We start from the raw sequence: 11,597 nt of genomic DNA, 5'->3' as shown, positions 1-11,597 counted from the left end.
GGGCAGGATTCAACACACGGCTGTTCTGTCGCGCGTGTCGCGCAGCAGCCGAGGCCTACTGGGTCGCGACCTGCTATCACTGGCACTGAGGGCCATACCCACGGGGAAGCGTCCACAAAGCAACATGTCCACTTCGATCCTCACTTCCGGGCGAGTCTGCGCAGCTGCACACGCCCAGTTTCGGCGTGACCCCGACAGTCGTCTTCCCGACAGCCTCTCTGCTCCTGCTGCACGCCGGGAGTTGTGGTCTCGGCGCTGACGGCACGGCGGGCGCGCGTGGCAGGAAGCGGAAGCGGCCGGTGGCCCATCCCCGGCCCCGCCTCGCCGCGCTGCTCGCCGCCGGGCTATCACTGACGTGTCTCTCGGCTGAGGAAGCGCGCTCCAGAGCTAGCAGCGGCTCCTCACTCGAAGTGGAGCGCAGTCGAGGCCGGGCGTGTAGTCCGATCAGCCACCGCCATGGCGAGTGAGTTCTCTGGGGCCACTCCGGCGCAGCCAGGATGCGTCTCCTTTCCCCGCTTGGGCGCTCGCTGGCCGTGCTGCCCGATCCTGGGCGGAACGCGGCCTGCCCGGAGGATTCGTCCCCGCGCCCCTAGACCGAGCCCTCTGGGTCCCCTCACGCCCACGCCCGGCTCCCATCGTGCCGGGCTCCCTCAGGTGCCCTCAAGTTACTCTGTACCTAACTCTTTCTCTTTCTGTTTCTTCCATCAAAGTCAAATTTCTGGAAGTCATCAAGCCATTCTGTGTCATCTTGCCGGAAATTCAAAAGCCAGAGAGAAAGGTAAGTTCCCCAGATGGTGGTCAAAGAAGCCTTGCAAACTGAGCGCTGGGAGTTTACAGTACAATTAAAAATGGCCTCAGCACACCAAATGGAAACTGCCCCTCTGAAGTGTAGCTGTGTGTGCTGGAATACTCACGGGAGCCGTTGAAAGGTGACCTGGTTGTGTGGGAATTCTCACGACACCATGTCTCGTTTGGAGCATCTTTAGTGGATAGTGGTTAACAAAGCCTCAGGTTTTCCTAGTCCGAAAGTGGGTCTGAGCAGTGATTGAATAAGACTTCAATTAGGATCCCAGATTGAGTTACCCTCCGTTCTTCACCTCCAGCAGGAGCAGATCATCGGGTGTTTGTTTCGTGTGGGAAGTGACTTTTAGTGTCTAGTTTCCAAAGGAAAAAAGCCAGTCGTGTAATCGATATGAATGTGCTTGTATTTTTTTTAATGTATACTGCCCCAGCATCGAGTTTAAATGCACTAGTGAAGTCTGCTGCCATTGACAGCAGGTGCGCTAAAACACGGAAGGAGAGAAGTGTAGCACCTGGTGAGTCGTGACCAGAATTTCCATGGCAGTCAGCTTCAGCCCAAGAATAAATGTTCCTAATGTGAGATTGCCTGATGAAGGAAAGCCCAGGGTTACCGAAAATAGTAAATCCACTTTGTGTCCGTTTTCTCAGACTGTGTCATACATTCACATCTGGCATTTGTAGCTGGCGTTCACATGGATACTTAGTGTGTACTCCTAATTTTTTTTTTTTTACTTAAGATAGTTTTATGCAAATGCGTTGTAGTACCCTTGCTGCCTTTGACAGGATGATGTGTCCCTCCTCAGTGTACAGGTTCTGGCTCGGAGGCCAAGAAGCCCAAGTCCCACACTTTACATTCTTTTTTCATAGTCCTGTGACCTTGGCCTGGCAGAACAAGGGAGATGGGACATATGTGTGTGTGTGTGTGTGTGTGTGTGTGTGTGTGTGTATGTGTGTGTATATATATACACATACATACATACATACATACATGGTGTAACTGGCCCAGGTGAGGAGTGTGTGTGTGTGTGTGTGTGTGTGTGTGTGAGCTCGTCTGATGGGAGTTTTGAACGAGGACTAGAAGTTGCCTAATGATGTAGGAAGGATTCCTGGCTTGCATTAGTGCACATGGATGGTAGGTTGTAAATGTAAAAGGCTCAGATGAGTGAGGTGGGCAGATAAACAATGGCCTTGGCAGTAAGGGAGGGGCCTGGAATGTGGCTTGGGAGCCCTTGCAGAAGAGGGCAAATAAGGTACCGAATGAGGGTGAGTTTGCAGCTATTTCAGAGGCAGAAGGTTCAGGACTTAGATGAAAAGCTTTGGATGTTTTGCTCTTGAATTGACCAGGAGAGGATGCTTTCTCATTTAAAATAGCCCTGAAAAATGTGTCTCTTCTCTTTCTAACCCTATCGTTACATGGGCTGGAAAAGTGGGTAGTGGGGAACCCCTGTGTCTGGTGTCCATCATCACAGTAGATAGTACAGGTGCACATTCATTACAAGCTTGTCTCTCTGATTCCTGTGGAATGGTGTTGCTTCCCCCTCATTAGGTGCTATTCTTGGTGTGATAGGATGACATGTTGGAAAGGCAGTGTTCTTGAGAGAAAGAGGAGGAATGTGAGCCCCCCCAGCTGCCTCTGCAGGGACTGAACTTCAAATTCACAACACCCATGGGGTCCACTACTGTGTCTTTCTGGAAGTGACTAGATCTAGAGGACTTAGGTTCTGACCTGACAGTTTGAATGAGCCAGTGCTTGTTGGAGCCTGGCTCTTCCTTCCTTCTTTCCTTCATTCCTTCCTTCCTTCCTTCCTTCCTTGGTTTCATTTTCTTTCTCTCTTTCCTTTTTTTTGGGGGGGGGGGTGCTTTACATTCACTTAACATCGTTGGCCTTTAGCAAGAACTCGAAGCACATTGGTCCAGCTGCATCCCCTGTCAGGAAGCAGGGACAGCTGAAGCCGGGGCTCAGCTCACTTTCTCCTTTTCATTCAGTTCTGGATTCTAGCCCATGGGGTGGTGCCTCCCACATTTAAGCTGGATCTTCCCACTTTAGTTAACTTAGTCCAGAAACTCTGCTATAGTCATACCTAGATGTTTGTTTCCATGGTGATTCTGAGTCCTGTGAAGCTGACAATCAAGGCTCACCATCATACTCACACCTGGAAGGGATAAAGAGATGCCATCTTGAGTCTCAGCTCAGGACTCTGAATGGTTAAGAGCATAGCTTTGGGCTCAGATTCACTTCAGCTGCAGGATTTGAGACAGATTAAACTTTCTTGGTCACTTTGCTCATTGTCACATGAAGATAATCTGTGCAATGGGAGGATTATCTGAAACGAAGACACACATAGGTCTTGTATCACATCTTGGACAGAGAAAGCACATGATGTATGCTACTTAATGTTATGGTGCTGTATTTGGTACACTTTTGAGCAGTCTCTGAAGAATGGGGAGTGAGATCTTATTTGGATTCATCTGTATTTGTTTGCCTATGTGGTAACATTGCTTTCATTCATTGCCCTTCAGATTCAGTTTAAGGAGAAAGTGCTGTGGACAGCCATCACCCTCTTCATCTTCTTAGTATGCTGCCAGGTAAGCTCTGCTCAGGTGTTGTTAGGGGTGAGTGGGCTGAAAACACATGTATGATAGGGTTCTCTGCCTGTTTCTAGATTCCCCTGTTTGGCATTATGTCTTCAGACTCAGCTGACCCGTTCTACTGGATGCGAGTGATTCTGGCCTCTAACAGAGGTAGGACTCTGCCTATGCCGCCCTCCCCTGTAGTGTAGGGATGAAGAGCCTAGGTTTACTTCCCTTACAAGTTTTGGCTTTATATAGAGCTCAGAAAGTTTGTGAAGATGTGTAGCTTGGAAAATAGAGGATGTTGGTGTGGGAAAGTAATTCAGCGTTTGCTGATGAATGCACCCTGTTGGTCTGAATGCAATACAGAACCTGTAATAACAAGATAAGGCTGCATTGTGGGAAATTGTTTAAAACATGGGAGAGTTGGAATACCTAAAGTGATAACATTCTTTAAAAGGTATAATTTGTTTCTCAGCTGAATCTTTTTCATATCTGTAGGGTTACTGTGTCTGCTCCCCCCCCCCCCAAAAAAAATTTTTTTGTAAGCCCTAGACCATTTACCTACCTATGGGCACAGAGAGGGTTTTGAATATGTATGTTGATGCTGCATTGGATTAGCTCAATTAAAAAATACAGTGCACATTAAGTTAGAAATCAGAACTATGACTGGATTTAGCATAATGGAAGGTAGACATTTATTCAGCCAGATGTGGTTGTACTGGCCCCTTTCAACACTCTGGGAATGCCTTCAGGGTTGGCCTTTCTTATTAACTGATGGGGAGACCAGCCTCTCTTATCTCCGTGAAGCGAGAGCAAATCTGTTGCTGAATTGAAATGCAGCAGTCTGAATAACATGTGACTGCCTGGACAGAATGAGAGGCTACCTGGCAGGGTGAATGGACTGCATTAAGCTGTGCTCTAGTCATTGATATTTGGAGGTGGTTCTGTAAGTCAAATGCTGCCAGAAAACTGAATGCTGTTGAGTTGTATATTAGTACTCCTGGTGTTGTTCATTGTATTTATCAGTGTTTGTTCTTCCAAGCTCATTTGGCTGTGCCTTGCCTCCTTTCCTCAAGGTACCTTGATGGAGTTGGGCATCTCTCCTATTGTCACCTCCGGCCTTATAATGCAGCTCTTAGCTGGTGCCAAGATAATCGAAGTTGGGGACACCCCAAAGGACCGAGCTCTCTTCAATGGAGCCCAAAAGTGTAAGAAATACTGTACATTCTGTTCTGGTGTCCACAGTTGCCCATGTGAATTTGCTATAAAGCTTCTGGGATTAAAGCAGTTGTGCTCTGTGCTCTGACCTCCTTGGCTGCCCCTCTGCATGCACTCTATGACCTGCACTAGAAAGAGGCAGGATGGAGCGGAAGGAACAGGGCTGGGAGCTCAGCCTTCACTGTGCACAGTCGGCTTCACTAAACAAAGCTCCTGTGTGTGTGAGGCGGGTTAAGGGAAGAGGGCGCTCCTGTGTGTCCTGTGCTCCTCATCAGCCTGTGAAGTGAAGCATGTGAGGTGGTGGTTCTGAAGGCTCAGTTTTTCATCTAAGGAGGCAATGATGTTTGCTATACAGCATTGATAGGTGAAACTGGTAACCACGGCTCGCTGTCAGCAGCGGTGCTCTACCTCTGAACTGGAGTGGGTTATTCAGGAACAGTTTTCAAGCTTTTTCTGCCTTGACACTTCAGCACTATTGGGCTGGGTGTGTGACTCAGTGGTAGAGCGCTTGCAGCATGCCCAAGTCCCTGGGTTTGATTGCTGACACTGAAAAGAATGTTTTTAAATAAAGCAGGGATACTGAGCGATATTGTGTCAATTTTTTATTTGTGTGCATGTGCCATTATGTGTATGTGTAAGTCAGAACAACTGTAGGTATAATTCCACCCTTCTGTCATGTGGGTTCCAGCCACCATCCTCAAATTATCCAGCTTGGCATCAAGTATCCTTACCTGCTGACTCATTTTGCTGGCCTGTTTGTTTCGTTGGTTAGTTTTTATTTTATTTATTTTTTTTATTGTGTTTGCATGCATGTATGTGTCATGGGTCTGTGTAGAGAAAGGTCAGAGGATATTGTAGAGCCTGTTCTCTCTTTTCTCCTCTATGTGGAATCTGAGAATGGAGCTCAGGTCATCAGGCCTGCACGGCAGGTATTTTACCAGTGTGGACATATTGGCAGTCCCTGAACAGTTTTTTTCAAATTTCAAATAGGGACTGTATTAGGGGAACACACCTGAAAATTTAAACTGAAATTTAAGGCTTATTTAGAACCAACTAATTCTGGGAAACCAATACTGTGTGTCAGTTCCAATGTGCCTAGGAACGAAATATAGTGAGATCTGAGAGAGTGCAGAAGATGTTCTGTCAGGAAATGGAACCAGTAGCCAGGCCAGTGGACTGTGAATTCCCTTTCAAGACACTTGAAATATAAACTTAGATCCAAAAGGATTGGTTTTATCCCAAAGTCTTGTACGCTCTGGACTTGGATCTGAGTGGTGAACTTTTGAGGTAGCCCACTTATGGCTCAGCTTAGAGGTCTTCAGATCCTAGTGACCTGCTGTGCACCTGGGCTTCAGGGGTGCCAGCACTGCATTGTGTCTTTGATTTTGCTTGGGATTCCATGCTTTTCCTAAGACCACATTTGCTGTGCTTCAAGTCTTTCTCCATCACTAAGCAAGCAGTGAGGCTGGAGAGCAGATGTGCTTTTGTTGAGGGCGCCTGTGTCTTCTCAGGCTTTGACAATGTGGCTGTTGAGATTCCTCCCCAGCTCCTGGGCGGCAGTGTCAGCACTATGTTGGGCATTCGGGTGTTCACTAGCCACTTCCTCTGCTTTGTACCGTCCTGCTTTGAGAACACAGCTCTCTTGATTTCTAGTGTTTGGAATGATCATTACTATCGGTCAGTCCATTGTGTACGTGATGACCGGCATGTACGGAGACCCTTCGGAGATGGGTGCTGGAATCTGCCTGCTGATCACCATTCAGGTAACTGTTATACTGTGCTCCCCAACCCCCAACCCCAGATACCAAATCTCAGCTGTGCCTTAAAGAAGTTGGAGGTTGCAGGTTTGCCCTTCTTAATACCAGATGAAAGCTGAAGGCGCACCCGACTCAGCTTTCTGTTTTTATACTCCAGAACTCAATTATTGAAGAAGAGAACCACATCCACTGGGAGCAGTAACATGATCTATTTGGGTTTCTTTACTTTTTTCTTCTTTCCACAGCTCTTTGTTGCTGGCTTAATTGTCCTACTTTTGGATGAACTCCTGCAGAAAGGATATGGCTTAGGCTCTGGCATCTCTCTCTTCATTGCAACCAACATCTGTGAGACCATTGTGTGGAAGGCATTCAGTCCCACCACTGTCAACACTGGCCGAGGTAAGGACCCCAGGAGCTCATGCCAGAGTTTGGCGAGGCACAAGCTCCTGGTTTTTCTGTGCATCCACTATGTTTTTAGGTATAGGTGGGCTTATGCTCATGGCATTTTACAGTCTAGATTTTCATATGCCTCATCATGGTCGGTGTGCCAGATATGAGTAGGGTCTGTGTTCTCAGCACAGAAAAAACTGTGGTACAGCAGTAAGTGCCTTCTGTTTTAGCCTCTGTCTTGCATGGACTTCAAGTCACAGCCACTTTGTTGACATTGAGATTGTGCGCATCCTCACCTTTATATGTTTTGGCAGTTTACTTTGGATCATTTTTTAAAAAACAAAAGGAAACAAACAAACCAGCAAAAAACCTGGAACTACTACACCAAAACATTTGATCACGCTTGCTCTTGGGCTCAGATCTATTAATGGTCTGTAGAAGGTGTGAGCACATTCCTCTACTGCTGATCTGGATCATCGTGTAGTGAAGGGTCATGACAAAGATCTGTAATTCTACCTCTCCAGAGCCCAAGGCAGGAGGGTTTTAAATTTGAGGCCATGCTCTCAGAAAACTAAGAACTGAGAATGTAACTCAGTGGTCTAGGTTTGTGCAAGGCTCGACACTGGCACCATAGAATACGGTGTGACCACATGATGCCTAGCTCATAGTAGGTACAGGGCAGATATTAGCATGCCATGGCATAGCCATTAAGAGTGTCCTGGGATGGGAATGTTTCTAATCAAAATGTGTAAACACAACGAATGCTGTAGAATAAGGCTTACTAGGGGAAGAGACTTTTGTTGCTAAATGTGTTATTAGAAGAGACTCATGAAAAATATTTTTGCATGTTTTTATAAATGTTTCTGCCTTCAGAGGCCATACAGCCCCATATATCTAACGAACAAAAGCTGTCCTCTAATGAGATGCATGGCATTGAGAGAGACTGGGGCAGTGGAGGCACAGCTGCTCAGACTTAGGTGTGGAGAGGCAGCAGGTGAATTTAGTTGGAGTGTACTGTTTAGAAAGATGGCATGATCTGGAATGCCATTGGAAATGATAGCAAAGAAGGGAGCAGGGTGGGATGGTCAGTCCAGGCTCAGGAACCAGCAGAGAATGGTTATATTCTGGGGCTGATGGAGTATAGAAGGACTGATGCACTCATACTGCAGAGCACACTGCTGGGGAAGTGCCATGGCTGCCTTGAGCAGACAAGATGTGAAGCACAGATTGATTGTTAGGGGAGATGTAGGAGATGGGGCCAAGGTGGGAAACTGAGAAGCCACCGGGAATGTCTCCATGGCCAGGCCTGGTGGAAGTGTAGTTTGAAAGCATGGTTTGATTTACTGGTTGCTGGTATGGGATGGACCACACCAGGATGATAGCATCAATAAGGTACAAGGACCATAAGTGTACAGAGGACGCAGGTGACCTGTAGCCAGAAGGGCTGCTACAGCTTGGCTGGCTCACACTGCTGCCTCCTTGGCCAGTGCAGAAGTCCAGGACTGGGAAAGTGTGAATAGTGTGCTTGGTTATGTCACTGGGATGGTGCCAAGCATGTAGAGATGGCCTTGTTCCCAGAGATTTGACAGATAATTGTAAAAATTAAAAGAGCCAGGACCTAATTGCGGCATTGTTGACACTGCTGTGGGTTCTAAGACATTGCTGTCATACAGCATCCTGAGGTCTTGGGTCACTGTGACAGCAATAAGAAAGAAAGGGCCATGGGGAAGGCATTAGAAAGTTGATCAGGGTATCTCAGTTGAGTAGTCTGGAAAGACATGAGGGAAGCTCTGCGCTCTGAGCTGAGGTTGTCTCCACGAAGGTGGGACAGGGCAAAAGCAGAGTGTTTGATGGGGAGCTTAGAAAGGCTATGGGGAGAGAGCTTAAGCAATTCCTTCTCCCCTGGTCTACCTGGGCACACCTCCTCTGTTAGGCACAAGGTTTGTCCTGGCTACAGCTCCCTTATCCCTGAATAGAAGATGGGCCACAACTGAAAGGGAGGAGGGCTTGCTCTAACCCCCCTTACCCTGCAGATGTTTGGGACATGCTTCCTGTACCCTTCAGCTTTTAGGAGCCCATCTGTTTGCCAGGCTGACTAGTAGGCATGACATGTAGGAGGGTGGAGACCATGGAGATCGCAGGCCATACACACACAGTGGCAGCCACATTTCTTCTTGTAGCATTGGTGTTTGGTGTTTGGAGCTGAGAACTCAAGCATTCCGCACTCTCTCCCATTGGGGGCAGGCAGCCCTCTTCAGGGACTGAGATGGATGTTCATCCTGCCCAGATTCCAGAACAAGACTTGGGCTTTTCCAGGCAGATTGTGTCACAGATGTGTTTAAATTGGTAATTGTCCTTTCACATCTGGTGGCCTAAGAAGTGAGACCAGCCAGCTCCTCTCAGAAGAGAAGAGCCAAGTGTTGTAGTTGGCTTCTCTGAACTCCTTCACCTTTCCTCTCAGTGTAGGTCATTAAGAAGCTGAGGGGCAAAACGAGCACTCTTTGTCCTCCACTTCTATAAATGTTGCTTTTCTTTCCTCAGATGAAGTGATGAAATGAGAGTTGTACCCAAGCCTTGCACTGAGCACATCACATTTCCCTCTCTGTTCTAACTCTCCCTAGGACTAGACCTAGGCCTGGAAGCTTCTAGTCTCTGTATAATCTTAACTTCCAAGCTGACTGACTCAATCCAGCTTTTCTCAGCTTCTGACTGAATTGCTCTGTCTGGCCTCATACTAACTTTAGCAATCTGTTTTAACCCTCTGGCTCCTTATTCTTTGGCTCATTCTGCCTTCACTTGTGCCTAGCTTGTTCTCTCTATAACCTGTCTCTGTAGACCTGGCCCAGCAAAGCTGCTATACACACCCACCATCCATTCCTACCACCTTTCTCCCTGGCTGCTCTTAAGTAGCCTCTCTTCCTCTGCTGTTCTTGTGAGAGTTGGGCATATCCTATCTCTGACTCATTCTGTCAGATCTTTCTCTGATTTGTCACTTTGTCTGCCCCTCAATTAGACATTACTTTCAACATGGCTGCTTCCATTTATGAACTAACCTTGTCTTCATTGTTAAGGATTAAAGATGTGAATTAAGGGTGTGTCTGTATTCTGGCTGGATCATATCTCTGAATGTGATCCCTTGCTGGAACAGCCATGTTGCTAGATTAAAATTCCTCTACACACCACGTTTTACTCTGCCCATAGGGATGGAATTCGAAGGCGCCATCATTGCACTGTTCCATCTGCTGGCCACCCGCACAGACAAGGTCCGAGCCCTTCGAGAGGCATTCTACCGCCAGAACCTCCCTAACCTCATGAACCTGATTGCCACCATCTTCGTCTTTGCTGTTGTCATCTATTTCCAGGTGTGTCTAAAGGCAGCTGACAGAAGGTCTGGCTTGTACAGCAGTCAAGCTCAGCATCCATGTTGTCCTGCTTCACAGTTCTTGGGTTTATGGTTATTGCTCTCTTGTTTTTGAGTAGGACACCTGACCTGCTAGCCGTCTTAATTGTACTGACCCTCATATTTAGTAGGATTTTTATATTTGAAAGTGGATGAGTGGGTTGGTTGTTTGGTTGAGTTGGTTTAAGGCAGGGTCTGTCTAGCCTTGTCTGGCCTGAAACTCAGTATGTAGATCAGACTATCCTAAACTCATATAGATCTACCTTCCTCTGCCTTTCACGTGTTGAAATTAAAGGTTTATGCCACCATGCTCTGCATGCTTTGAAGTATTTTGATATTAATTGAAATAAATTACAGCAGTTATTCAGGTGTGGTGGCTCATTTAGTAGGTGGGACATAAGACCAGGAGTTCAGAGATAGCGTGGTGTTATGTAGTGAGATTCTGTTTTAAAACAAACAAGGCTGCGGAAATGGCTCGGTATGTACAGGTGATTGTTGCCAAGCCTGGTGACAAGTTCAATTCTCAGGACCCACATGGAGAGAACTAACTACTTTCTATATGCTGTCCTTTGATCCCTACTTATACTGTGGCATGCATGCATGCACACACGCACGCACACACACACACACACACACACACATAAAATTTTAAAAAATGGATAGCACTTGAAAGACATGTTGATGATGAAAAATACTTTTCTGAGGCCAGGTATCTCAGTAGTGACTCCTGCTGAGTCTCAGCTAGCTGCCTGCTTACTTAGTAACAGGTCAGTCTTTTGGAGCAAGGCAGTGACTGCAGTTGAATCAGTAAGAGGTTTGAGTCTTCTGTCCTGTTGTAGTGCCCTGGGCACTGAGTTTATAACGATAAAGAAGGAAGCAACTCCAGTGTCCAGGGTTTCAGTGGGGTGGGTGGTATTGATAGAAAGCTTAGGGGTTTTTGTTAATGATCAACCACATCATACATGATCACTGCCTGAGAACTACCAATAGGATCTGGAGGTGCCCGTGCAGGCCCTTCTATATAAGAAAGGAAAAGGCATGTGCCCTCAGACACCATCACAGCTGGGAGTCCAGTGGCGGAACTGACACATAGAACTAGCTCTCCTGTGGCCAGCCCGACTGTCCCTGACTACAAGGGACAGTAGGCAGAATGGGACAGTGAAAGGTCATATTGTTGTGTTTGTACTGTAGGGCTTCCGAGTGGACCTTCCAATCAAGTCGGCGCGTTACCGAGGCCAGTACAACACCTATCCCATCAAGCTCTTCTACACCTCCAACATTCCCATCATCCTGCAGTCTGCTCTGGTGTCCAACCTGTATGTCATCTCCCAGATGCTGTCAGCACGCTTCAGTGGCAACCTGCTGGTTAGCCTGCTGGGCACCTGGTCGGTGAGTGTCACTGGGTAAGACAGGACTGTTTGTACCGACGCAGTAGCTGTGAGTGTCACTGGGTAAGA

General features: G+C 47.2%; 1 protein-coding gene across 1 annotated transcript in view; it reads left to right on the top strand.

Annotated features, from left to right (window-relative positions):
• The first annotated feature begins 252 nt into the window (after nt 1-252).
• The window catches only part of Sec61a1 (SEC61 translocon alpha 1 subunit), a 15,759-nt gene continuing 4,414 nt past the window's right edge, over nt 253-11,597 (top strand). Inside the window, exons 1-9 of the mRNA XM_031382501.1 lie at nt 253-463; nt 711-778; nt 3,322-3,387; nt 3,465-3,543; nt 4,452-4,583; nt 6,247-6,356; nt 6,596-6,749; nt 9,942-10,102; nt 11,332-11,529. Coding sequence (XP_031238361.1) covers nt 457-463; nt 711-778; nt 3,322-3,387; nt 3,465-3,543; nt 4,452-4,583; nt 6,247-6,356; nt 6,596-6,749; nt 9,942-10,102; nt 11,332-11,529 — 975 coding nt within the window. The 5' untranslated portion in view covers nt 253-456. The remainder of the gene's footprint in view (nt 464-710; nt 779-3,321; nt 3,388-3,464; nt 3,544-4,451; nt 4,584-6,246; nt 6,357-6,595; nt 6,750-9,941; nt 10,103-11,331; nt 11,530-11,597) is intronic.

Source organism: Mastomys coucha, unplaced genomic scaffold, assembly GCF_008632895.1.
Source record: "Mastomys coucha isolate ucsf_1 unplaced genomic scaffold, UCSF_Mcou_1 pScaffold20, whole genome shotgun sequence".
In the NCBI taxonomy this organism is placed as follows: domain Eukaryota; kingdom Metazoa; phylum Chordata; class Mammalia; order Rodentia; family Muridae; genus Mastomys; species Mastomys coucha.
The sequence above is the reverse complement of the archived record's forward strand: the minus strand, read 5'-3'. Positions and strand labels throughout refer to the sequence as shown.